The sequence below is a fragment of the Lactuca serriola genome, chromosome 8 (assembly GCF_051521515.1).
Source record: "Lactuca serriola cultivar US96UC23 chromosome 8, Lser_US96UC23_V15, whole genome shotgun sequence".
In the NCBI taxonomy this organism is placed as follows: domain Eukaryota; kingdom Viridiplantae; phylum Streptophyta; class Magnoliopsida; order Asterales; family Asteraceae; genus Lactuca; species Lactuca serriola.
Genome location: NC_136415.1, coordinates 209,179,682 through 209,206,358, shown reverse-complemented (window position 1 = coordinate 209,206,358; position 26,677 = coordinate 209,179,682). Strand labels below are relative to the sequence as shown.

Sequence of the window (26,677 nt, the reverse complement as noted above, 5' to 3'; positions counted from 1 at the left end):
TAAAATTCGTTTCCCTGCTTCCCAAAGGTCTATCCTTGGAGATTACATGAAGCGACTTATTAAACTTACAGAATAAGTGATGTTGGGACGAGTTGCAGTTAAGTACATAAGGCTCCCTACTAAGATTCTATATAGTTGAGCGTTTACCATCTTTCTTTGTGAATCTCTTGAGAGCTTTAAGCCAAATTCCATGGGCGTGGAGGAGGTCGAAGCATTGAGCATGTTGAATTTAGCAATAAGCCCTTTTGCATATGGCTTTTGAGAGATGGTTATTTTATGTTTTTATTGCTTAACCTCTATTCCAAGGAAGTAGTGGAGTAGACCCATGTCTGACATCTCAAACTCAACTTTCATTGAATCCTTGAATTATTTTATCAATGGGCCAGAATCTCCTGTAAAAACTAAGTCGTCAACATAGAGACATACAAGAAGCATGTTACCTTTGGTTGCCTTGATATATAAGGTATGTTCATGTACACATTTCTTGAAACCATGAGTTGTGAAATAACTAACAATCCTGTTGTACCAAGCGCGTGGCGCCTGCTTCAATCCATATAAGGCCTTCTTCAGGTGACACACCTTGTGCTCTTCCCCTTTCTTGATGTATCCAGGGGGTTGGTGGATATAGACTTCTTCACTAAGAAAACCATTCAAGAATGCTGATTTTACGTCCATTTGGTGGACTTCCCAACCGAACTGTGCAGCAAATGATAACACTAAGCGAATGGTTTCTAACCGAATTACTGGAGCAAATACTTCATTGTAGTCCACACCAAACTTTTGTTTGTACCCCCTTCACGACTAATTTGGCTTTGTGCCCGTCAACTTTTCCGTCTTTGTTGAATTTTGTCTTATATAACCATTTTACCCTTATGGGTTTGTGGTTGTTTGGAGGGTCAACCAGATCCCATGTTTCATTTTTTTAAGATTGCTTTTATTTCTTCGTTCATTGCATGCTTCCAAATGTCTTGTTGGTGTGCATCCTCAAAACACAGAGGGTCGACATCAGAAAATTGCACAAAGTCGGCAACATCATCAAAATTCAATGGTTGTGTATTTGCATATAAATCTTCTATAGTTCTTAACTTCTTTGGCGTACTTTCAGGAGAAGATAAGTGAGAGTTAGGACTTGTCACCATCTTATCTGGGGTTGATACTGATTTGTTTGAGGGGCTGGATAAGTTTGGATCCTCGTGGTTATCCTTTGAGGTCGTTTTGGTAAAATCACTATCAACAACTTGGCTAGCTTTATTATCTTCAGGTTGGCAATCGATCCATGACTTTTTGTCATCAAAAGGGACATCTCTACTAATTATTGTTTCTTTAGTGACAGGATTGTAAAGCTTGTATGCCTTAGAGTTTTCACTGTAGCCCACAAATATGGCCTTCTCTGACTTGTTATCTAATTTCTCTCTTCTTTGGTCTGGAATGTGCGAATATGCTATACATCCAAAGGTTCTAAGATGCTTGAGACTTGGTTTGTACCCACTCCACGCTTCCTGTGGCATCATGTCAGAGAGACTCTTTGTCGAGGACCTATTCAGCAAATAAGTTGCACATGCCACGACTTCTGCCCAATATTCTTTTGCCAAACTTTGCTTTTCAACATGCTTCGTGCCATCTCGATCAAGCTCCGGTTTTTTCTTTCTGTCACTCCATTTTGTTTGGGTGTGTATCAGGTAGTATGTTGGTGATGTATCCCGTTTTCTTTCAAAAATTCTTGAAACAGAAGAGAATTGTACTCCCCTCCTCGATCAGATCGAATGGATTTTATTAAGTGTTCACTTTGTCTTTCCACAAGAGCCTTGAAACCTTTAAATAATCCAAAAATTTCTGACTTTTCTTTCATGAAATAAGTCCATAGTTTCCTACTATAGTCGTCTATGAACGTGAGTATATATCTACTGCCTCCAATAGAGGTGGTCTTCATTGGTCCACAAACATCTGAGTGCACCAGTTCTAAAGGCTTTGATGCTCTCCATGTCGCTTTTTGAGGGAAAGATTCCTTGGAATGTTTTTCCATCAAATATTCTTCACATGTCTCTTCACTCTTACTGATACTTGGCAACCCACGTACAAGTTTATGTCTATGCATGTAAGACAAATATCCATAGTTTATGTGCGCCCAAACCTGTGGTGCCAAAGTAGAGATGTTGGTTGTGTGGATACAGTGAAAGAGAAAATGGACTCTGTTGGCTTTTTCAAGCCTGCAATCTGTGATTAGCAATAAAACAGTAACAGGGGCAAAGAAGGAAAAAGGAAAAGTAACACAGCATAATGCTTCAAAGCTGGAAGCCTTGTTTATACACTGAATTGAAAGTGAAAAGGGATACAATCAACGTTCATACTATCCATCTATTTAAACAGAAAAAATGCTAAAATTTCTGCAACTACCCCTACTGCCTTAAGAACCGGACATCAATAGCCAACATGGCTTGAATTATTCAACACATAATAAAAACATGACATAAAAACAAATAAGTCTAATTCTGAATTATTCCATCATTCTCCTCCTTAATTCAGAAATCATACCTTCACCACTCCAAGGAGACTTCGCATCTCCTTAAACTTCAATCTTCCCAATGACTTGGTCAGGACATCTGCTTTCTGCTCCTTGCTGCAGATATGAGAGACCATAACGTCCCCATTCTCAACACATTCTCGGATGAAGTGGAACCGGATGTCTATGTGCTTGCTCCTCCCTTGGAAGACAGGGTTTTTCATGAAGTCTAGTGCAGATTTGTTGTCAACCTTCAATTCAACAGGTGGCAACTTCTGTCCGGTTATCTCATTGAGTAATCTCCTGAGCCAAATTCCTTGACAAGCTGCCATGGTGGCAGCCATAAATTCTGCTTCACAGGTGGAGAGTGCCACACACCTCTGCTTTTGTGAAGCCCATGTGATCAGGTTCTCATTCATGTAGAATACCATGCCTCCTGTGCTTCTACGATCATTGAGGTCATTGGCCAAATCACTATCTGTGTACCCTTTTAGAGTGACATTCTCCTTCCCTTTTGTGTACTTTAAACCAAAATTCAGAGTGCCCTTTATGTACCTTCAAGTACCCTTCACTGTTTGTAAGTGATTCATAGTTGGCTTTTCCATGAATCGACTCACAATTCCCACAGCAAAAGATATGTCTGGCCTGGTATGTGTTAGGTACCTCAAACCACCCACTATGCTTCAGTATTCTGTGGGATTTACTAATTCAGATTCATCTTCTTTCCGGAGCTTGAGCTTGTGTTCCATGGGGGTTTTTGTGGAATTACAATCTTGCATACCAGTTTTGATAAGCAAGTTTTTGGCATATGACTCCTGTTTCAAGGTAATCCCATCTTCCTTTTGATTCACTTCAATTCCCAAGTAGTGCGTAAAAAATCCCAGGTCACTCATTTCAAACTTAGTGTTCATCTCCTTCTTAAACATCTGAATACTTTTAGGGCAACTTCCTGTGACAATTAAGTCATCTACATATACTCCTATAATCAGGACATGTTTATCATACCTCTTGGTATAGACAGAGTACTCATGAGCACACCTTGTGAAACCAATGTTCTTTAAATGTCGATCCAGGCAAGCATTCCAAGCCCTAGGAGCTTGTTTAAGCCCGTAAAGAGCTTTGGATAGCTTGTACACCTTGTGAACTTGTCCTTCCTTCTGATAACCATCAGGTTGGCTAACATAGACTTCCTCTTCTAGGTTTCCATTCAGGAATGCCGATTTGACATCCAGATGGTGAACCTTCCACCCATTTGAACCTACTAGGGCTAAAATGAGGCGTATTGTATCAATTATAGCTACAGGGGCAAATACCTCATCGTAATCGATCCCGTGCCTTTGGACGTACCCCTTCGCTACAATCCTGGCTTTGTGCTTGACAATTCTTCCACTTGGATCCTTTTCAGCTTGAAGACCCACTTCAAGCCAATAGCCTTACGATTCTTTGGAAGATCGACTAGCCTCCACGTTTTGTTTCTTTCAATCGATGCTAATTCTGCATCCATTGCATCTCGCCATTCCTTTTTCTTACTAGCCTCCAGGTATAATGTGGGTTCTTCATTGTTTCGAATTAGCATCAATTCTTCAGGAGGAACATGAATTTCCTAGGTGCTATCGTACAGGTCTGTAAGTAACCTGAATCGCTTTGGAGCACCACCACCCGTCGAGCTAGAATCGGTGTTCGGAGTTGCTGATTGAGTCGATGAATTGATCGTAATGGGAGTACTCTATGTGTGACTGGGGTATTTGATGGTATCGGACTACCCGGTGGGCTTATTTGTGATTGACCCAATACATTGGACTGCACACCGTCGGCCCGATTAGAGGATGATGACCCAATTTGCTGATATGGAGTATCCGGGACCCATTCTCCTTCACCGTCCCACTCGCCTTCATCATCATATATCTCCTCGTCAAAGTCAAAACCTTCGACGGTAAAGCTCATGCCAGGCGTTGTTCTGATCTTTGCGCTTTTCTCCCACCTCCAACTTCTTTGTTCTTCAAAGACTACATCACGACTCACATACAATTTCCCAGTATTTAGGTCCAATAGCCTATAGGCTTTCGATCCTTTCTCGATTCCTAGATGAACCAGAAAAACGCTTTTGTCTTCCAGCTTCTTCAAATGATTTTTCGCGATCTTCATGTGAGCGACACATCCAAATACTCTGAGGTGTTCGATGTGTGGTTTTCTCCCGGTCCATATCTCGTATGGGGTTTCCTTCTTTAAGGCTTTGGTGTGTGCTCTGTTCAGAACATAAACAGAGTGTGTCACAGCTTCTCCCCATAATGCGTCTGGCATCTCCATAGTCTTCAAATTACACCTCACCATCTCTAGAATGGTTCGATTTTGCCTCTCCACTACCCCATTTTGTTGTGGGGAGTATGGAGCTATGTAGTGTCTCTACAACCCGGTTTTGTTGCAGTACATGGTGAACTCATTGGAAAGGAATTCTCCTCCACGATCTGTTCTCAAAGCTTTCACTTTTTTCCCAGTTTCAATTTCTACCTTCTACCTAAAGTTCTTGAATATTTGCAGGGCTTCATCCTTTGATCTCAATAATTAAACCCACATTACTCTGCTATAGTCATCGACTAATAGAATGAAGTACCTGTAACCTGAGGGTGTACGAGGTGTGACTGGCCCACATAAGTCACCATGAAGGAGTTCAAGCCTCTTCTTGGCTCTGTAATTGGTGTGTGTAGGAAATGTACTTCTCGTTTGTTTCCCAACCAAGCACCCTTCACAAGGTTGTGAAGGAACTTTTATCTTTGGCATTCCTTCAATCATCTTCTTATCCACCATGTTCTTCATCGAATTAAAGTTGATATGGCCCAATCTCTTGTGCCACAACCATACAGTATCATCAACTTGAGTAGTCAAGCACATCCCACCTGTTTCTTCCATCTCTATCTTGTAAAGACGATTATGTGCTCTTCGAACTTTCATTAACAACTTTCCAACTGGATCATGGACCCATAAGTATGGATCCTTGATTCTAATTTCATCTCCGCCTTCCGCTAATTGGCCCAGACTAATTATGTTACTGCATAAATTAGGTATATAATATACCTCATTTAATTTTCGTTGCCCACCATCCTTGCATTGAAACACAATTGTGCCTTTTCCTTCAATTCTAACTCTTGCTTCATTGCCAAACTTTACATATCCCTGGACTGTTTCATTTAGAGTTCTAAACTTGTGTTTATCTCCCGTCATATGATTACTTGCTCCTATATCTAGATACCATATACTTCACTTCATCTCCTTGTTTCCTTAGTTCTGGAGTTATTTTTTCTTCATTTAAAAGCACCTGACCAATTTCTCCATCATTGTCACAGCATGACATCAGTAGTGCAGGCTCGTTATCATCGTGTTCTTGAATCAGGTTTGTTTCATGGATTCGTTCTTTTCGTGGGTTCTTACATTCAGATGCATAATGCCCATATTCTTGGCAATTATAGCATTGAATGTCACTTTTGTCACGACTACTTGATGCACCGGGATTGCCATCCTTGTGGTGATATGTTCCGCCTCTTCCACCACGACCACCACGTCCTCCTCCGTTTCTTCCTCTTCCTCTGCCACGACCGCCACGTGTTCCACCCGATCCACCACAGTTTGATCTTTGTTTTGAGTCACCATCCGACTTCTTTTTATTTCTATCAGACTATTCTTTATGAGTTAATAGGAGCTTTCGATCATCACTATCACCGGTACTCTTCATGCGTTCTTCATATGCTTTGAGTCTCCCGATCACCTCTTCAACGGACATTGATTCCAAGTCTCCAAATTGCTCGAGTGTCGAGGCAATCTGAAGAAATTTGGACGATACTGCCCTCAGCAACTTCTTCACAACTTGAGATTCTTCTACCTTATCTCCCAAGGTTCGTAATGTGCTGACTGTGTTGATGACTTTTCCGGTGAAATCATCAACACTTTCTGTTTCTTTCATACTCATGGCTTCAAGTTCAGCTTTGAGTGTTTGAATCCTTGCAACCTTCACTCTATCTGCCCCTACAAACATGACTTTTAAGGCTTCCCAGGCTTCTTTAGCAGTCTTCTTCTCCGCCAATCTCATCAGCAAATTCTCAGGTATCGCCTGATAAATGGCAGCCAAAGCCATATTGTCCTTCTTTGCTTCAATGAGGGTGTTAGCAGTTCTGGGTTCTACTGCATCCTAAACACCCTGGGCCAACATAAAGACCCTCATTTTGATTGCCCATGCACTGTAATTGCTCCTTGTCAACATCGGGTAGTGCAAGGTGATTTGCCCGTCTTTGTCACCATTCCCATTGCTGCCACTGCCTGCCATCTCTTCTTCTCTAGGTTGATACTTGGGCATGTACCAGGTATGCTCTGATACCAAGTGTTGGCTTTTTCAAGCCTGCAATCTGTGATTAGCAATAAAACAGTAACAGGGGCAAAGAAGGAAAAAGGAAAAGTAACACAGCACAATGCTTCAAAGCTGGAAGCCTTGTTTATACATTGAATTGAAAGTGAAAAGGGATACAATCAACGTTCATACTATCCATCTATTTAAATAGAAAAAATGCTAAAATTTCTGCAACTACCCCTACTGCCTTAAGAACCGGACTTCAATAGCCAACATGGCTTGAATTATTCAACACATAATAAAAACATTACATAAAAACAAATAAGTCTAATTCTGAATTATTCCATCAAACTCATCTTGAAATTTTAATGGAAACATTTTGTTTGCCATCATGTGTATCCTTCCAATTGGTTTGCCACTTGAATCTTTGATCTCACAAGCTTTTTTTCGGAAATGTATATCATACCCCTTAAGGAGTAATTGTCCCACGCTTAAAAGGTTGTATTGTAACCCTGGAACGAAATACACCCCGGGTATGTTCTTTTCCCAGTTTTTTGTTTTGATGGTAATGTCTCCAATTCCATGCACGTTCAGTTTCTTGTTATCTCCTGTACGTACCTCTTTCACAAAGGATGTATCTAACCTAGCAAAGATAGTCTTGTTTCCTGACATGTGGTTGCTACATCCGCTGTCAATATACCAAATGTCTTGTGTGGGTATTTCTTGTGTACAAAGCATCATGAACATCGTGTCTCCTTCATCACTGTCTTCTTTATGTATAAAAGTAGACCCTATCTTCTCATCCGCCAATCTTTTTCTAAAGTATTTGATTGTATGTCCCGTCTTTTGACAATAGTAACATTGTAATTGTGACGATGATGATTTTCCACGTACTTTCTTGCAAGTTGAGAAACACAGCACATGATACTGCCTTTCTGTCACAATGTCCCTATCTGTAATTTAATTCCCTTCTTATCAACTACAGTACCTTAATTTGAAGCTTCAATAAACCATTATATAAAGCATATGATAGGCAAAGCACCAGCACACTTTCCTCTATAGCTCCTCTCAGCATCTTTTAACAAAGAAAATAATCAGATTGATTTACTTCCTTCAGTAACCTTCATAAAAATGGGTATTTGTATGCTTCGGATCATTCAAGCAAAACAAATTCTTCAAAGGTCTTTGTCAAATGGAACTCGCACATCAACAATGGATTTATCAAAAGGCTATTTTTCAGTTTATATTGGGGAGCAAGAAAAGAAGCGCTTTGGGGTTCCTGTGTCACTGTTAAGCCAACCTTCATTTCAAGACTTATTATTTCAAGCCGAAGACGAGTATGGGTATGACCATCCAATGGGTGGACTCACAATCCCATGTAGTGAGCACACATTCTTTGATCTCGCAACTCGTCTGGGAGCATTATGAGTTCAAGTTATTGCATTAGTAGTTGTAACGGTTTTTTTATTAGCACTGATCATTGACCTTTTTGCAACATGTGACGCTCATCAGTTGTCCAGGTTGTTTTGAAACTCAAATTCGAACATCTTTCAAATCCACTATGTATTGATTAATGATATAATGTAGACTTGAATGCCAAACAAAATTCAGTGTAAATAGTTTTCTCAAGAACAGTTTTAACTTGATTTGAAGATTGTCTGTAGATTGCTATAATCATCTTATACTTATTTTCTCTTAGGTTTCCTAAGATAGAATCATCTTAAGCTTTAACTGTAAGACAAGTCTTAAGAAGCATTCTCCAAATCTAATACTCGGAAAGGGGAAATGGCCTTAATTTCTTATAGTAGATTTGAAGTATCAAACACCTAACTAAAGAATACTAGGAGTATCTTTTTGCCAAATTAAACTATCATGTAAGCAAAAAACTCCATGTGGGGGGCTACAATTAATCAATATTTGTTGCCACATTACTCCAAACTTCCCATTTATCACTATAGATTAGGCTTTACGCAAGGGGTTAGGAGGAGATGTGTGGAGATATACACACCTATAGGGATTCGACCATCTTCATATGAATTAAAATTCTCTCTATAAAAAAAGTGGAGATCTTAAAAATAAATATTGTGTATGTGGCTCTTTAATTATATATGATTAAAGCAAGCCATAACCCTTCATCGGATTCATTCAGGTTGCCTATATAGCCTATTTCCAGAATAATCTGTAAGAAACTCTTGCATATTTGTATGAAATAAGTTTGCATTCCTCGAGTGATATCTATCAAATTGTAGCAGGTCCTCTAGTTCTCTTCCAATGAAAATCAAGTTACAAATGTAAGAGCTCCATATGCGTCAACATACTTTTTTGGAGTTATTTCAAGATATGTGTAATCTAAAGTCCCATTCTCATCTACTATTATATGTATTAGTTTTTATGCTCAGCATTCTTTTTTAGATTTGTTTCATGATATGTGTATCTATATGGTATGCCCTTTGAATACAAAAATATAAATTTATTACATGCAGGAACATCGATCACGACCAAGCTCATGATCCGTTCTCATATAGACTTTTCTTAATTCATTTTATCCTTTTGCATACCAGTTTTTTAAAAAAGAAACTGATGTGACGTGATTTTATCTTCTTAGAGATGCACATCTAGGTATGAGAAATTATTGTAGCCAGAATAGTGGATGATGCAGTTTTCTGCATTTCTTATTAAAGGATTTATTTGATTTATTTTGATTCTTATCCTATCAGATAGTTTATCTGGTTTATCCTTTTGTTTAGCTAGTTGGTTAGTTTTCTTCTATTTTATAAACGTATTGTAAACCTGTGATAATAATAAGAAAATAGAGAGTTGGCTTCCATCAGTTTCTTTATGGTATCAGAGCGGGTTATCCACTCCGGATAGCAAAATCGCTCAGCAGCCATGACACGAGAAAAAGGCGATACAAGCAAGAAACCAGAAGGGGAGACCATTGATGCCAATTCACCATTCTACATTCACCCATCTGATTATCCAAAGCAGATGCAAGTGAATGACATGCTGAATGATAACAATTACAACGAGTGGAAGCAGGAGATGACCAACTTTCTCCTTGCGAAAAACAAGATGAGACTAATCGACGACACCATCAAGAAACCAGAGAACGAATCTCAAACACACACGGCTTGGGTTCGAGCCGATGCCATGGTCAAGGGTTGGCTAACGACTGCAATGGAAAAGGAGATTCGCACCAATGTAAGATATGCCAACACCTCTTCTGAAATCTGGAAGGACCTAGGGGAGCGATTTGAAAAGGAAGGAGCACCGAGGGCTTATGAGTTAAAACAGTTAATCAACGTAACACGATAGGGAGGTATGTCAGTTTCCAATTACTATACGAAGCTAATGTCTCTTTGGGATGAAATTCAAGTTGTCCTACCCTTGCCACGGTGCGAGTGTGCCATTGGGAAACAATTGAATGAAGTAAAGGAGAAAGAGAGGACTTATGAATTCCTCATGGGACTTGATAACGAGTTTTCTGTCATTCGAACTCAGGTCTTAGCCATGAAACAAACACCATCGCTTGCAGCCACTTAACACTTAGTGGCAGAAGATGAACAACAGAGAGTGATCATAGGTGGAACAAAGAGACTGGGGTCAGAAGCTTTAGCTTTTCAGGCCAACTATGGTGAGACAAAAGTTCAGCGACAATCACAGTGGAAATAGAATACGCAGGCAATCAACAAGGCGGCTCCAAAACCAACAATAACCGAGAATGAAAAGAAAGAAAAATGCAGTTTTTGTCAAAGAGAAGGTCATGTGAAGGAAGGGTGTTTCAAGCTGATAGGATACCCTGAGTGGTGGCGTGGTAATCGAGACAAAGGAGTGCCAAAAGCCGCCTGCGTTGAAGCAATACCTAGCCCAATTTCGGGGTTGACAGATGAACAATATCAACTCTTTGTCAAGCACTTCAAGGAAAGCGGAAGCATAACTAAAACTAAATCTCAACCAAGAGATAACATGGCATGTAGGATTGATACGTATGATGGTTGGGTGGTGGACACAGGGCCACCGAACACATGATTCATAGGAGTGATTTCCTTAATAACAAAACCCAAAGCCCAAAGGGAACGCCTGTTATCATTCCAAATGGAGACAAAATTCCTGTTTTGGGTGAAGGTGATCATATACTTCCAGGAGGAATCAAAATCAAAGGAGTTTTATTTGTGCCAAATTTTAATTATAATTTACTTTCTGTTGGGAAGCTAGCTGATGAACTTAATTGTGTTGTAACTTTCTTCCCGGGTTTCTTTGTCATGCAGGAATTAGGGACGAAGCGCTTGATCGGGGCAGGTAACCGCATAGAAGGTTTGTATCTGATGTGCACAAAAGTACCCACTAATTTTAATATTTATAACCTAACAAACTTAACTATCTATGCACTTATAGGCAGTGTACCTAGTCAGATTACAGTATAGCTTGGGTAAGTCGGGTGTCGATCACAGGGAACGGTGTTCTAATAAATTTACTTACTATTAAATTAACCTAATTTATTAACAAATTTAATAAAGGGTTTTATCTGATTTTACAAGATCAGATGAACTTAAATCCAATTCAATAAGTAAAAACACACACTCTTGTTTAGATTGAATCCACTTTTCCCTTATGGCTAGCTAACAATTACGGATTACTAAGTTGGTTTTTAATTATATTAGTAATTTAGTTCTATCTCACCAATATTTAACTAATTCATGTCAAACCATGTATGTTCACACATAATTAAACACAGAACTAATTATAGTTGTAAATATGCTATATAAGATTTGTTGTGTAAACGCAATTATGATCACAATTCTCGTTCTCTAACACAACTAAACTTTATTTATTCTAATTATTAACTAAGATTGGTTAATCCTAGCTCTAACAATTCAATGTTCACTAAATTATTAGGTAAACAGGTTCATGCAGTTTAATGGTCACTAAGCTACACAGAACATGTAATTAAACAATTAGATAAACAAATATTAACATGCTAGGTCATACAAATCAAACACAAGCAAATTTTCACCAACTAAGCTTAATCCATAATCATATAACTATTCATAAGTTCAAAGCTTCATCTAGCTAAACAAGAGTAGCTAGATTCAGCTGCTCATCATAGTAATTAAACTAACACAACTAAAACTAATGAAAGACATGTTCTAAAAATAAACCTTTACTTCTGTTGGTGTTGAAAACCCTCTTCCAGAGCCTTTTTTTCGTTCTTATTCGTCTTCTGGAACTCTTTTTCTTCTGCCAAAAGTCTCTCTTTTCGTAATAATCAGGATAACTTATATAAGCCTTAAAAACTCACACCACGTCGTGGCCAGATGTCGCCACGTCGTGGGCTTCAAGAAATCCGTATTCTTCAAGGAAATCCTCCACGTCGCGATGCTTATCTTCTGGAACACCCATGCCACGTCGTGGGCTTCATCGCCACGTCGTGATTTTAGCTCTTATCGTGAATTTATTATTTTCTTGTCTTCCAAGCCTCCCATGTTCCCCATTTTGTCACCTTTGGTCCCTTTCTTCGAAAATCCTTTGTATTGACTGAAAATAACAATTTAAACTCATAAGTATCATTATTCTAAACATATTATCAATTTATTAATAAAAATGTACTTAAATACTGCCTAAAAATAAGTGTAAATATGGCAATATCAAAATACCCCACACTTAGGCTTTGCTTGCCCTCAAGCAAATTTCAACTTAATTCTTAATTACTAAAACTACACAGAACAATCCGACTCTAGTTCAGCCATTATGCCAAAACCTCAATGCATGCATTTGTGTCTAAAATTCTCCTAAAGTACCCCCCCATACTTTAAATACTCACAATCTTCATAAACACTCACCCACTTTTTCCGAACAATGCTCATTTTATGCAACCCTCCGAATCCATCCGCAGAAAACCTCCCAACCTCAAGGTATTTTTAGTTGAGCAACCTAAGCGTACATAAACTAGAATTACAATTTTTCGATACCACTATGGAGCTCTATTTGAATTCTTCATTTCTTTGACATTTGATCTTTAGTTTCTTTGAATTCACCACCTTTGTTTGATTTTATTGGGTATCTTCAACTTTTTGGATTTCTTCAGAATTTTGATCTTTTGATCTTCACTTTATTTGCTCCAAAATTCTTCAAACTTTACTCGTAATTCTCTCTCTTTTTTTTCACATGTAACTCACTTTTTTTCCACTCAAAACCCTACATGCTTAAGCAGAGGCGCTCAACCTCAACCTTTATTGGTTAATGATAATAATTTTCCTGGATACATTTCAGGTTTAGGCTGCTAAACATATTGCATCCCTCAAACCAAGCGGGGTTGTGTTTTTGTTCCATGATTTCACTAAAATAAGGGAGGCCACAAATGCACTATAACGTGTATTGGCTCAACTAAACATTTGAACTTTCATTGGATCATCCCGCATAATACTAGCAATTATAGCTCAAATTATTAGTATTAGATTCAATTAATTTTAATTTTCCAAATTTTCTAGCAATTTACTTTTTCTACCCCTACCCCACACTTATTTCATATAATGCCCTCATTGTATGTATAAAACAAATCAAAATTAAAGACAAGGGAGAAAAAGGAACAAACTTCCCTGGGATAGTGGCGTGAGCATCTCCAAAAGCGTGGCCAAAGTACAATTGGACTTCCAAAAATCGAAACTCGGTGGAAAACTGGTTGAATACGTAAATAAACCACGAACCGAACTCGAAACGTCAATTCGTCAAAGTGTGTATTTGTAAGGAAAAATGTGGCGATGATAAACTGGATCTCGTCGTGATATGGGTTGAAACCGCAAACACCAAAAAGCTAAACTACTATAAATTGCAAGAGCGCCACGACGTGGCACAAGAAGTCCACGTCGTGGAAACTGAACCTCAGCAGAAAATGAGTTGTTTGCTTTATTTACTCTAGCAGCTTTGACCAATGGCTAACTGGTTGCCGACGCTTCTATGCAAATATATTTCCCAACTATAACCTCTCTCCTAATAGACCCCACACTTATCTTGAATTGTGGTTCTGACTCACGACTCTTAGCTTCTTTGACTAGACAAACACGACTCGAAAGTTAACCTTCTATGCTCCTTAGAATTCCAACGCTAATCTGAAAAATTAGATCAACCCAAAAGAAAAATAAAGTAACATAATAGTCTTAATAAAGTTTTACATCACACACTAAAGTTAACATAAAAAAAAACTACTCAAAAACAGAACAAAAGAAATAAAATCAATCATCATCTTGATCTTGTGCTCCACTCGGCCCTGCTCCATCATCTTGTGGACGCCATAGCTCCTCCCATGTCGGAAAATAGGGATATTGTGGTGGCATAGAAGGTGGTCGGGTCACACCCAAATGTGAATAGATACCCTCAGTAAGCTGGGTATGGTAAATAGCATGACCTCGTAGATTATCCAAATATGTTCCCACCCGACTCTGAAAAGGGTCGGTGGGCACTCCTTGCACATACTGCGAAGCAGCACGCTCTCGTTCGACCTCCCCTCTAGCCCGCACATTCCGACGCCTCGGCCTGGCTGGTGGCTGCTGTCCCGGCTGCACTTCCTCCTGTTCATCATCGATCGGTGGTATAACAAAGCGACCCCCGATATTCACCACCGCGCGTATCACACCCAAGACTTGAATGGTCAAGTCTGTGTCCGGGAATTGAGTGAGATTCCTCACAAAGTCAGGGGTCAAAATTTGATATGACCTAGCCAGGCGAGTAACCAAATGCCCCCCAGTAATCGGGCTCCCAGGCCTAGAATTGGCCGCTTTCTTCCCCATAAACCTTGCCAACATATAAGGCAGATCACAACAAACCCCCGGGGTAATAAGTGTCCATAAATAAAATAGATTCTGGATGGGGACCTTATCACCATGATGCTTGTGATTGATTGAAAACGTGATAAGGCGGTGCAAAAATCGGAACACAAGATTCCGTATTTGTGATTCACTCGAGTCACGAGTGTTGTACTCATGGTTAGAAATGCCCCGCCAAAACTGCACATCCAAAGTACCCGGAGTAAAATCCCGCACACATCCAAGCAAGAAAGGAATAAAAAATGGAGATTGCGTCTCCACTTCCGTATAGAGCCCCATATGCCAAGCAAACTCCCGAAGACTACACTCACGATATACACCTCCAAGACGAAACACAAGTGCCCTATTGTAGGTGACATCAAGGGTGCGCTCTTCAAAACAAACGGTAGAAAAAAATTCTACCGACAATTCCCGGAACACGGGTTCTTGAATGGCGAATAGATTCCTCCACCCGTGACAAGTGAACAAAAATTGATCTCCAACATAAGTCTTCGACCAATAACGTTCCAGCTCCACTACCATTCCCACTCTACCCAGCCATCCCCAATCAATAATTGGGGCTATTGCAAACTCCCTATTGTATAACCATCCAAGTCGATTCTCGTAGGTTGTTAGCAACGGTCAGGGAATGTTTTGAGGGAATTGATATAGAGGATGTATGCTTGCTACATCTATCGGGCCCTCTTCCTGCTGGACAGATCGTCGTGGTCCCATTTCTGCAAACAAGAGCAAAGCAAAGCAGCAAACAAATAACACATTAAAACATATATAAGGGCCTGCCATAAGTCACAACGTGGCCAGGCTGTGCCACGTCGTGGAGCTTGTCGAACCCAGATGCTGAATCGGACATGTTTACGTGCGATTTCCATAAAAATAATTCTTGGGGTTTGTTCCTATGGACTTTTAAATAACATGGAAACTAAAATTGGACACTAGATTCAACCAATTTCATGAATCATTCAAACCCTAATCACGACAACTTGAAATTGGAAGAAATAATTGCAAAATAATAAGTAAAACACGTACCAAATGGAGTAATTAGCAAGATCTTGCAACGAATTTAGAAGTATAATAAGAAATTGGCAGTAGGGTCGTGATGTTCCCGTGAGTGCGGCAGTCTTCCAAGTGGGGGATAAGGGGTTTCTCGGTCAAAGGGTTTTAAGCGATTGGTCCCCCCCCCCCTGATTTTTAAAGGCCACGACGTGGCGGGCTTTGCCCACGTCGTGGACCTTAAATTTCCTCAGATCGCGAATTATAATTAAGCCCACGACGTGGCTGGCTATGCCCACGTCGTGAGAGCTGTCAGATGCCAAATTTTAATAATATTCATCTAATTAACTAATTTATTTGCAAATATTTCATTATTTAAAGTCCCCTATAGCTATTTCTCTGCTTATTACCGGTTTTTAGATGATGAATTGATGTCTTTCCTAATTAAAAAGAAAATAAAAAGAAAGAAAAAAAATTGCAAACCAAACTCGGGTTGCCTCCCGAGAAGCGCTTCTTTTTCTTGGAGTCTTGAGCTGGACTCTGTGCCTTCTACGTTGACTCTTCGGAAGAGTCTACCACCAGGATCTTTTGTTCCTTGAACCGCCGTTTATAAGCTTGAACTCTCCTTTTATATGCCTTCTTTGAATTTTCTTTTTTAGTTTTTCCATCTTCTTCATGCTTTCGTTTTGTGCCCTTTGTGTGTTCCTTGCTCTCCATAGCGTTCCCCTCTTCTTTCACCTCCGGCCTTGTTTCTTTTGAAGTGACTTCCTCTTCATCACTTGTCATTTCCTCGTCCTCTTCGCTCACCCAAGAAGGTGGGTTCTTGTAAGCTATGACTTCAATCAAATACGGAACAAATGCCCTGGGTTTTGTCCTCTTGGCTTGATGAACTACCTTTATCTCTTCTTCCATAAGCTTTTCCAACTCTTCTAGTTCATTCTCCTCATTAATCGTGAACACCTCTTCTTTATCTTCTTGAAAGTCATTTCTTATCCCGAAGACTTCTTGTTCATCTCCAACCCTCAAAGTGAGCTTGGACTCGCGGATATCAACCAGGGCACCAGCAGTGTTAAGAAATGGCCGACCAAGGATTATCGGAACATCCGTGTCTTCTTTCATGTCCAAGACTACAAAATCTATTGGAAAAACAAATTTTCTGATTTTCACCAAAATATCCTCCACTATGCCTCGGGGTTGTGTCACCGAACGGTTCGCCATGTGAATCTTCATCTTTGTAGCCTTCATCTTCTGAATCTCCAATTTTTGATAAACTGAAAAAGGCATTAGATTAATGCTAGCCCCGGAATCGGCTAAAGCATTAACCTTCATTTTATTCCCAAACTCGCATGGAAGAGTGAGGCGTCCAGGATCCCCCATCTTTTCTGGTGTTTCTCACAACACAACTTTTGAAATTTGCTCACTTAGAATCACTGTAGATTGTTTCTTTAACTGCCTTCGCGTATCTATCAAGTCTTGCAGTAATTTCTGGTTCTCGGAAGCTTTGGATAAGGACTCAACAAAGGGAGTATTAATTGGAATCCCTTTCACATGCTTCACAAACTCTAAATGTTCCTTCTCCAGTTGACTAAGTGCTGCATGGGTGGGAAATGGCATAGGTGGATGATAATCTGGAATAGGCTCCAAAGATTTTTGATCAGACTTGCGCCACGTCGTGGCCAGAGGCGTGCCACGTCGTGGCGAGCCTGGTTCAGCATTCTTTCCATTTTCGATCCTTGATTTCTTGGGCTGCTGCGGTTGTTCTTCCAACGCCTCCAGGAACTCGGATATTGTATCTTCTTCAGTATCGATGGCCATTACGTGAGATTGAGCTTTTACTTCGGGATTCTTCGGGGACAATTTTTCATGGACTAAAGTGGCTAGTTGACCAAGTTGTACTTCAAGGTTATGGATGGATGCTTGCTGGTTCTTCATCAATGTTTGTTGTTCCATGATAGCGGAATCCGTGGCATCATGTCTCTTTTCCGAAGCCTCCATAAACTTCATCAAAATGGTCTCTAGGTCGGGTTTCTTCTCGATTGGTGGCTACTCCTTTTGGTAAAAGCCTCGACCTGTCTGCCTATACTTCTCTTCTTTTTGCTTTTTATACTCTTCATATGGCAGCCACTCCTTCTTTGGTTTCCTCCAGTCGTCATCAAACTTATCCCCACTAGAGTAGCACACTTGAGCTTTTCTGTTCCCAGACTCATCCATATTGCAGTCCTTGGTCAAGTGTGGACCACTGCATCGCTCGCACCCCACTCTTATGGCATGTATCGACTGGTCCATTTGTGTTATCCGGCGATCCATGTTATTTAGCATGGCCATGACAGCTGCAATTTCTTCAGTTTGGGTCCCTCCACCGCCTTTACTTCCGTCTTGCCTCGGGTTATGGTATTCGCGGGAGTGTTTCGCGAATTCTTCGATGAGCTCCTTGACTTCCCTTGGATTTTTCTTTGTCAACGGTCCTTGAGAATCAAGGAGTTGTCTTGTCATTACATTGACCCCATCATAAAAGATTGACATCTCTTGCTGCACATTTAGGTCATGTTGAGGGCAATTTCTGAGTAAGCCCTTGTACCGCTCCCATGCTTCGTATAGTGACTCCCCCGGTTGTTGCTCAAAGTTGGCTATCGCCTTCTTGAGTTTGGCTATCTTGGATGGCGGGCAGAACTGGTCCAGGAATTGCTCACGCATTTGAGCCCAAGTGGTGATTGTACCTGGTAGGAGTGCTTTTAACCACTCCTTAGCAGCTCCTTTGAAAGTGATGGGAAGCATCCTAAGCAAGACTGTATTTCTGGTGACATTTGGGACATTGAAGTAATCAGCAATGTCGTTGACTTCGTCTAGATGCTTAAAAGCATCCTCATGATCCTTCCCGAAAAATGGGATGTCCTTCAGTGCTGTCAATATGTGTCCCTTCAGTTCGAATGTGGCAGTGGCAGGAATTGCGGGTTGGACTAACCCAGGACCCATATCATCTCGGATCCGCTTTTTGTATGCTCCCATGGACATTTCTTCAATCGCTGCCATCTCGTTCCTTGGCTCGTTCTCGGGTTCACTTGTGTGTTCTTCAAATTCTGGCTCGGTATCGCTTTCGGACTCGGTTTGCACGGGTGTGTGATCCAAATGCTCAAGATTGCTCTTGTGCTTCGCTGGTGAGCTGGACTCTCCTGTCTTCTTTCCCGACTTCCTAGAAAAGGCTGACTTCAATTCTTGCAGGGGCGTCTTTTTCTTGTGAAGTGCAGATTCGGGGTCTTCCAGTGGTGGCACCAAGTGTGTGTTTGAGCTTCTGGTCATGAACTCCTGCAACTTGCTAAACTAAAACGTAAAACTGAACTAAAATAAGAAAAACTAACTACCAACTAAAAAATTTAAAATTTTTTTGCCTGTCCACGTCGTGGCAAGTATGTGGCCACGTCGTGGACTCTGTAAAATTTTTTTTTTTTTTTTTTATTTTTGCTGAAAAATTAATTTTTTGTGGCTGTGACTCCACAAGAAGGATCGATTAATTTAATTCAAATAATTAAACTAAAAACTAAGCCGTTCCCCGGCAACGGCGCCAAAAACTTGATGTGCACAAAAGTACCCACTAATTTTAATATTTATAACCTAACAAACTTAACTATCTATGCACTTATAGGCAGTGTACCTAGTCAGATTACAGTATAGCTTGGGTAAGTCGGGTGTCGATCACAGGGAACGGTGTTCTAATAAATTTACTTACTATTAAATTAACCTAATTGATTAACAAATTTAATAAAGGGTTTTATCTGATTTTACAAGATCAGATGAACTTAAATCCAATTCAATAAGTAAAAACACACACTCTTGTTTAGATTGAATCCACTTTTCCCTTATGGCTAGCTAACAATTACAGATTACTAAGTTGGTTTTTAATTATATTAGTAATTTAGTTCTATCTCACCAATATTTAACTAATTCATGTCAAACCATGTATGTTCACACATAATTAAACACAGAACTAATTATAGTTGTAAATATGCTATATAAGATTTGTTGTGTAAACGCAATTATGATCACAATTCTCGTTCTCTAACACAGCTAAACTTTATTTATTCTAATTATTAACTAAGATTGGTCAATCCTAGCTCTAACAATTCAATGTTCACTAAATTATTAGGTAAACAGGTTCATGCAGTTTAATGGTCACTAAGCTACACAGAACATGTAATTAAACAAGTAGATAAACAAATATTAACATGCTAGGTCATACAAATCAAACACAAGCAAATTTTCACCAACTAAGCTTAATCCATAATCATATAACTATTCATAAGGTCAAAGCTTGATCTAGCTAAACAAGAGTAGCTAGATTCAGCTGCTCATCATAGTAATTAAACTAACACAGCTAAAACTAATGAAAGACATGTTCTAAAAATAAACCTTTACTTCTTTTGGTGTTGAAAACCCTCTTCCAGAGCCTTTCTTTCGTTCTTATTCGTCTTCTGGAACTCTTTTTCTTCTGCCAAAAGTCTCTCTTTTCGTAATAATCAGGATAACTTATATAAGCCTTAAAAACTCGCGCCACGTCGTGGCCAGATCTCGCCACGTCGTGGGCTTCAAGAAATCCGTATTCTTCAAGGAAATCCTCCGCGTCGCGATGCTTATCTTCTGGAACACCCATGCCACGTCGTGGGCTTCATCGCCACATCGTGATTTTAGCTCTTATCGTGAATTTATTATTTTCTTGTCTTCCAAGCCTCCCATGTTCCCCATTTTGTCACCTTTGGTCCCTTTCTTCGAAAATCCTTTGTATTGACTGAAAATAACAATTTAAACTCATAAGCATCATTATTCTAAACATATTATCAATTTATTAATAAAAATGTACTTAAATACTGCCTAAAAATGAGTGTAAATATGGCAATATCAGTATCGCATGGGGGTAGTGAAGACTAATAAAGCACTCTTGACCACCTTCGAGACCTGGCACAAAACACTCGGGCACCCTTCACCGAAGAAAGTTTCACGCTTAGATTTTGTTCCATCTTGTAAGAATGATTTAAATTGTGATGCTTGTTTTAAGGCTAAACACACTACCATTTCTTATTAGTGAAATTAAAACAAATGCTTGTTTTGACTTGGTGCATTGTGACGTATGGGGGAGACATAGAACTCCTTCAACGAGTAAGGCCTTTTATTTTAGGACTGTCGTAGACGATTTCAGTAGAGCAGTTTGGACTTTCTTGCTAAAACACAAAAGTGAAGTAAGCACATGTCTTAAAGAATTTTACAAAATGATCAAAACCCAATTTGGAAAACACATAAAGCGGATACGATGCGACAATGGAGGTGAATTTGTGTATGCATGATTTTTATGCAAAGAAAGGCATTCTTTTAGTAACTTCCTGTCCATATACCCCACAACAAAACGGGGTGGTTGAGCATAAACACCGACATTTACTAGAAACAACTAGGGCTCTTCGCTTCCAAGCTAATCTTCCTAAAACCTTTTGCGGAGAATGCGTGTTGACTGTGACGTATGTCATAAATCGAATGCCCTCGAAGGTGTTACAAGGAGCTTCGCCGTATGAAGTTCTTTTTGGAAGAAAGCCTTCCTATGAACACCTGCGAGTTTTTGGCTGCCTAACCTACCATCGCAGTACTGAGACAGGCGGAGATAAGTTTGAACCACGTGGAAGGTCGGGGATCTTTGTTGGCTATCCAAAGGATACAAAGGGGTATAAGATTTTTGATCTGGAAAGCAAAAGGATCATAGTCTCTAGGGATGTACGATTTGTTGAAAATCAATTCCCTATGAATGCAGCAAAGGAACATGACAACTCGAAACCAGATGATATTTTTCAGCTAGAAGATGATGAGGAAATCATGCAACACAGCCCTAAAGACAATGCGTCTTTTTGCATTGACACCAAAACCAATGATAGCGAAACCCACCATGAATCTGCTGTGCACCGAGCTCACGATTCAAGTCCAACGAACCATCATTCCGCTGGGCAACAGGCCCAATATCCCAGCCCAGATTTCGGTATTAATGAGCCTCTTCCTTCGGACAACACCAGGCCCATTAGATCAAAGGCTCAACCGGTGAGGTTTCAAGATTACGAGGTTAATTTAACCCCATCGATTGACCATGCATCACCCGCTGCCAACCATGTTGCTTCCACGGTACACCCCTTTTCCAATTATATTTCTTATAAAAAAATTGCATGTTCTCATAAAGCTTTTTTGGCTGCTATTGTCACTCACGATGTGCCTAGAAGTTTTAAGCATGCAACTCATGATCCAAAATGGTGTGATGTCATGAAGAAGGAGATCAAGGCCTTGGAAGATAATGATACTTGGGATCTTATAATTCTACCAAAAGGAAAACGAGCCATAGTATCAAAGTGGATTTATAAAATAAAATTTAAGCCCGACGGAGCCATAGAAAGATACAAGGCTCGTCTTGTCGCTAAAGGATACACACAAATGGAAGGGGTCGACTTTCACGACACATTTGCTCCGGTTGCTAAGTTGGTCATTGTACGAATTTTATTAACTCTAGTTGTGAAGAACAACTGGATAATTCACCAATTAGATGTGAATAACGCCTTTTTACATGGTGACCTCGAGGAAGACGTTTACATGAAGATGCCTCAAGGATTTGGTAAGGAAGGTGATTCACGAGTGTGCAAACTCAAGAAATCGATGTATGGGTTAAAACAAGCAAGCCGAAATTGGTACCACAAGTTCACAGCAACCCTATGTGACATGGGATTCAAGTCCTCCCATGCAGATCATTCTCTCTTTATTTACACAGACAAGACCAGTTTTGTTGCTGCTCTCATTTATGTGGATGATGTCATTATTGTTGGTAATGACACCTCTAAAATTGAAGATACCAAATCTAATCTTGATGCTAGATTTAGTATCAAAGATCTTGGTAGTCTGTCATATTTTTTGGGGATTGAGGTATCTCGTACAAAAGAAGGATTACTTATGAGCCAACGAAAATATACTATGGATATCTTAGAAGACACAGGCATGCTTGGGTGTAAACCGAGTAAATTTCCCATGGAACAGAATCTCAAGCTCGATAAAGGGGATAACGAAGAGATCATAGATGTCAACATGTATCGGCGTCTCATAGGTCGCCTACTTTATTTGCAAGCCACTCGTCCTGACATCACTTATTCAGTGAATGATCTCAACCAATTTGTTTCGGATCCTCGAGCAAATCATTGGCGAGCAGCAATGCGTGTTTTACGATACCTCAAAACAAGCTTGGGACAAGGGATCCCCCTACCCAAAGATGGGTCACCAGATTTGGTGGCATGCAGTGATTCCGATTGGCTTGGATGTCCGTATTCACGCCGTTCTAGAACTCGTTATTTGCTGCTTTTGGGTGGGGCTCCTGTTTCTTGGAAGTCCAAAAAGCAATCAGTCGTCTCCCGGTCTTCAGCAGAGGCGGAATAGCGTGCGATGGCCACTACCGTCAGCGAAATTCTATGGGTTCGATGGTTGTTGTCAGAAGTTGGTGTGAAAATCACTACATCTATTCCACTTATGTATGACAATCAATCATCTCGTCACATCGCCCACAATCCTGTTTTTCACGAGAGAACGAAGCACATGGAGATGGACTGCTTTTTTGTTCGTGAAAGAGTAGAGTCTGAAGAAATAGCTCCCATCTGGATTCACACTCGTGATCAACTTGCTGATCTTCTTACAAAGCCACTTGGTTCGGATAAGCTACAATCCATGTGTGTCAAGATGAACATTCGGAACCTACATTCTCATCTTGAGGGGGAGTAAAGGATTTATTTGATTTATTTTGATTCTTATCCTATCAGATAGTTTATCTGGTTTATCCTTTTGTTTAGCTAGTTTGTTAGTTTTCTTCTATTTTATAAACGTATTGTAAACCTGCGATAATAATAAGAAAATATAGAGTTGGCTTCCATCAGTTTCTTTACTTATCTCATAACGCTAAACAAAATCCAATAAACTCTAAATAGTTCCGGTTCAAGTTTCTCATAATAATGGGACAATCGGCTCTGATTACAACTGATAAAAGAAAATTCCACTGGTCATTTAACTACTCATGATAACTAAGAATGTTGTATACAAGTCATAATGTGCCCAAACGAGAAGCTAAATCCATGAACATATATTCACTACATGGAATAGTTAGGCCGCCCATTGGATGACTATAGCCAAATTCTTCCTCAGCCTGATCTAGCAGTTGTTGAAAAGTAGGTTCCATTAACAACCATACGGGAACTACAAATCTCTTCTTCTCTTGCTCACCAACATAAACCGCTAAACAGCCTTTTGGGATATCCATAGATTTTGTTGTGCTACTTCCATTTGAGAACGACCGTTTAAGAATTTCCTTTGCTTGAGTGATGTGGGGCATAAGGATGGCCATTTTATAAGGAATTATTGTCTGTTAACTTTAAAACGCTTACGGTGAATGAAAATTCTCAAAGCACGACTTCTTGGGGAAAAGCTGTGAATCTGAGGTTGTGTTATTCATCTTGAATGGTTTATATATCCATATGATATATGGAAAATTAGTTGAAGGATGGTCACATATGGTGGAAATGGGATCAATACCACATGCCTTTGTCTTTCCTGTTGTAAAAAGGAAAAAAATACATAATTAAATTATGAATCTAAAGGCCAATATAGGATCACAGAAATTTCAAGGATTGGTTGGTCCATCCAAATAAAAAAAACATGTGATGATGCCTATAGAAAGGTTTCCTAATCAATGGGATGAATTATATGCATATACATAATACATCATAGGCCACACCTGTTGTAAGAAAATCCCAGTGATTTTAGCCAAAACTATGGGTTTGTTAGGAAACAGAGCCACACTCCCATTAACATCACATGGGCTCATGATGTTTGTAGAGTTCTTCACCGCTTACCTGCTCTAGAGAATACTGGCGATACATGTTTTCCTCCATGATTAATTCTTTTGGGTATACAAATACAAGTTTAATCCATTATTTTATCTCTGAATATATGGTTGTGATATGTAAGATCATACTTTCTTGCATGTTGAGAAACAGAGCACATGATATTGCCATTCTGTCAGAACGTCCCAATCTGTAATTAAATTGCTTTCTTATCAACTACTGTACATTAATTTGAAGCTTCAATAAACCATTATATAAAGCATATGATAGGCAAAGCACCAGCACACTTTCCTCTATAACTCCTCTGCAACATCTTTTACTTCCTTCAGCAACCTTCATAAAAATGGGTATTCGTATGCCTCGGATCCTTCAAGCAAAACAAATTCTCCAAAGGTCTTTTTCAAATGGAACTCGCACATCAACAATGGATCTACCAAAAGGCTATTTTGCAGTTTATATTGGGGAGCAAGAACAAGAAAATAAGCGCTTCGTGGTTCCTGTGTCACTGTTAAGCCAACCTTCATTTCAAGACTTATTACATCAGGCAGAGGAAGAGTATGGATATGACCATCCAATGGGTGGCCTCACAATCCCATGTAGTGAGCACACATTCTTTGATCTCGCAACTTGTCTGGGCGCATTATGAGTTCAAGTTATTGAATTATAGTTGTAACAGTTTTTTTATTAGCACTGATCACTGACCTTTTTGCAACATGCGACGCTCATCAGTTGTCCAGGTTGTTTTGAAACTCAAATTCGGACTTCTTTCAAATCCACTCTGTATTGATTAGTGATATAATGTAGACTTGAATGACAAACAAAATTCAGTGTAAATAGTTTTCTCAACAACAGTTTTAACTCGATTTGAAGATCGTCTGTAGATTGATATAAATCATATACGTATTTTATCCTAGGGTTCCTAAGATAGAATCATCTTATGCTCTAACTGTAAGACAAGTCTTAAGAAGAATTCTCCATAGCTAATACTCGGAAAGGGGAGATGCCCACAATTTCTTATATTAGATTTGAAGCATCAAACACCTAACTAAAGCATACTACGAGTATCTTCTTGCCAAATTAAACTCTCGTATAAACAAAAAAAATCCATTGTGGGGGCGACAAGTAATCAATATTTGTTGCCACATTGAGGGGATAGCAGGAGAGGTGTGGAGACATACCCACCTAGAGGGATTGTTCCATTTTCATATGAATTAAAGATTTATCTATAAAAAGCGGACATCATCAAAATAAAATTTGTGTATGTGGCTCTTTAATTATATATTATTAAAACAAGCCATAACCCTTCATCTGATTCATTAAGGTAGCCCTATGTACCCTATTGCCGGAATAATCTATAAGAAATTTTTGTATATTTGTATTAAATAAGTTTGCATTCCTCCGGTAATAGCCGTCAGGTTGTAGCAGGTCCTCTAGTTCTCTTCCAACGAATATTAAGTGACAAATGTGTGAGCTCCATAGGCGTCAGCATACTCTTTTGGAGTTATTTCATTATATTTGTAAACTAAAGTCCCATTCTTATCTACTACTATATTTATTACTTTTTATGCTCAGAATACCTTTTTAGAGTTGTTTCATGATATGCGTATCTATATGGTATGCCCTTTGAATACAAAAATATAAATTGATTACATGCAGGAAGATGGATGGCGACAATGCTCATGATCATTTAGGATTTAATCCAAATGTGTTCAAAAGACTCAGACTCTCTTCAGGGGCATTCTAATTAATTTTTATGGTTCAATAAGTAAAAGGCCATGTAGGCCATCAATTCCATTTCATTTAGTAGCAGTAGATCATGGATAGGTTGTTGCTATCTTTTAGGGATTTCTTTGCTTTATGTAATTCGTTCCTTTCGTTTTGAGTTTGAGCACCTAAAAATAAAACCAGAAAATTGTCCCAAAAGCTTCCCCTGTTCTTCTTTTCTTCTACTCTGTTTTTTGTTTTCCACCAGGTCCAAGGGGTTGATTCCAACATTTGGTATCATAGCCCGGTTTATGCCCAAATATCAACCCCGATCAACAAGTATGGGTGATATAAGTGAGAAAGATGGTCTGATTACATTGCACTATCCTATGTTATCAAGAAGCAATTATGCTGCCTAGGCAATAAAAATGAA

General features: G+C 39.5%; 3 protein-coding genes and 1 non-coding gene across 4 annotated transcripts; 3 read left to right on the top strand and 1 right to left on the bottom strand.

Moving 5' to 3' along the window:
• Positions 1 to 7,967: 7,967 nt before the first annotated feature.
• LOC145067812 (auxin-responsive protein SAUR21-like) lies at positions 7,968 to 8,264 on the top strand. Its single transcript, XM_079014856.1, has one exon. The coding sequence runs from the start codon at positions 7,968 to 7,970 to the stop codon at positions 8,262 to 8,264; it is 297 nt and encodes a 98-aa protein (XP_078870982.1).
• A 9,921-nt stretch (positions 8,265 to 18,185) lies between these two features.
• On the top strand, positions 18,186 to 18,292 carry LOC145071897 (small nucleolar RNA R71). Its single transcript, XR_013690859.1, has one exon. It is a non-coding gene; the product is annotated as a small nucleolar RNA R71 (small nucleolar RNA).
• A 5,449-nt stretch (positions 18,293 to 23,741) lies between these two features.
• LOC145067811 (auxin-responsive protein SAUR19-like) lies at positions 23,742 to 24,041 on the bottom strand. The gene has a single exon (XM_079014855.1). The coding sequence runs from the start codon at positions 24,039 to 24,041 to the stop codon at positions 23,742 to 23,744; it is 300 nt and encodes a 99-aa protein (XP_078870981.1).
• Positions 24,042 to 24,845: 804 nt separating this feature from the next.
• LOC145068457 (auxin-induced protein 15A-like) lies at positions 24,846 to 25,363 on the top strand. Its single transcript, XM_079015426.1, has one exon. The coding sequence runs from the start codon at positions 24,884 to 24,886 to the stop codon at positions 25,184 to 25,186; it is 303 nt and encodes a 100-aa protein (XP_078871552.1). The 5' UTR covers positions 24,846 to 24,883; the 3' UTR covers positions 25,187 to 25,363.
• The last annotated feature ends 1,314 nt before the right edge of the window (positions 25,364 to 26,677 follow it).

What these genes read in the sequence shown, in the direction of transcription:
- LOC145067812 (XM_079014856.1), top strand. Translation starts at nt 7,968, where the DNA reads ATGGGTATTTGTATGCTTCGGATCATTCAAGCAAAACAAATTCTTCAA.
- LOC145067811 (XM_079014855.1), bottom strand. Translation starts at nt 24,041, where the DNA reads ATGGCCATCCTTATGCCCCACATCACTCAAGCAAAGGAAATTCTTAAA.
- LOC145068457 (XM_079015426.1), top strand. Translation starts at nt 24,884, where the DNA reads ATGGGTATTCGTATGCCTCGGATCCTTCAAGCAAAACAAATTCTCCAA.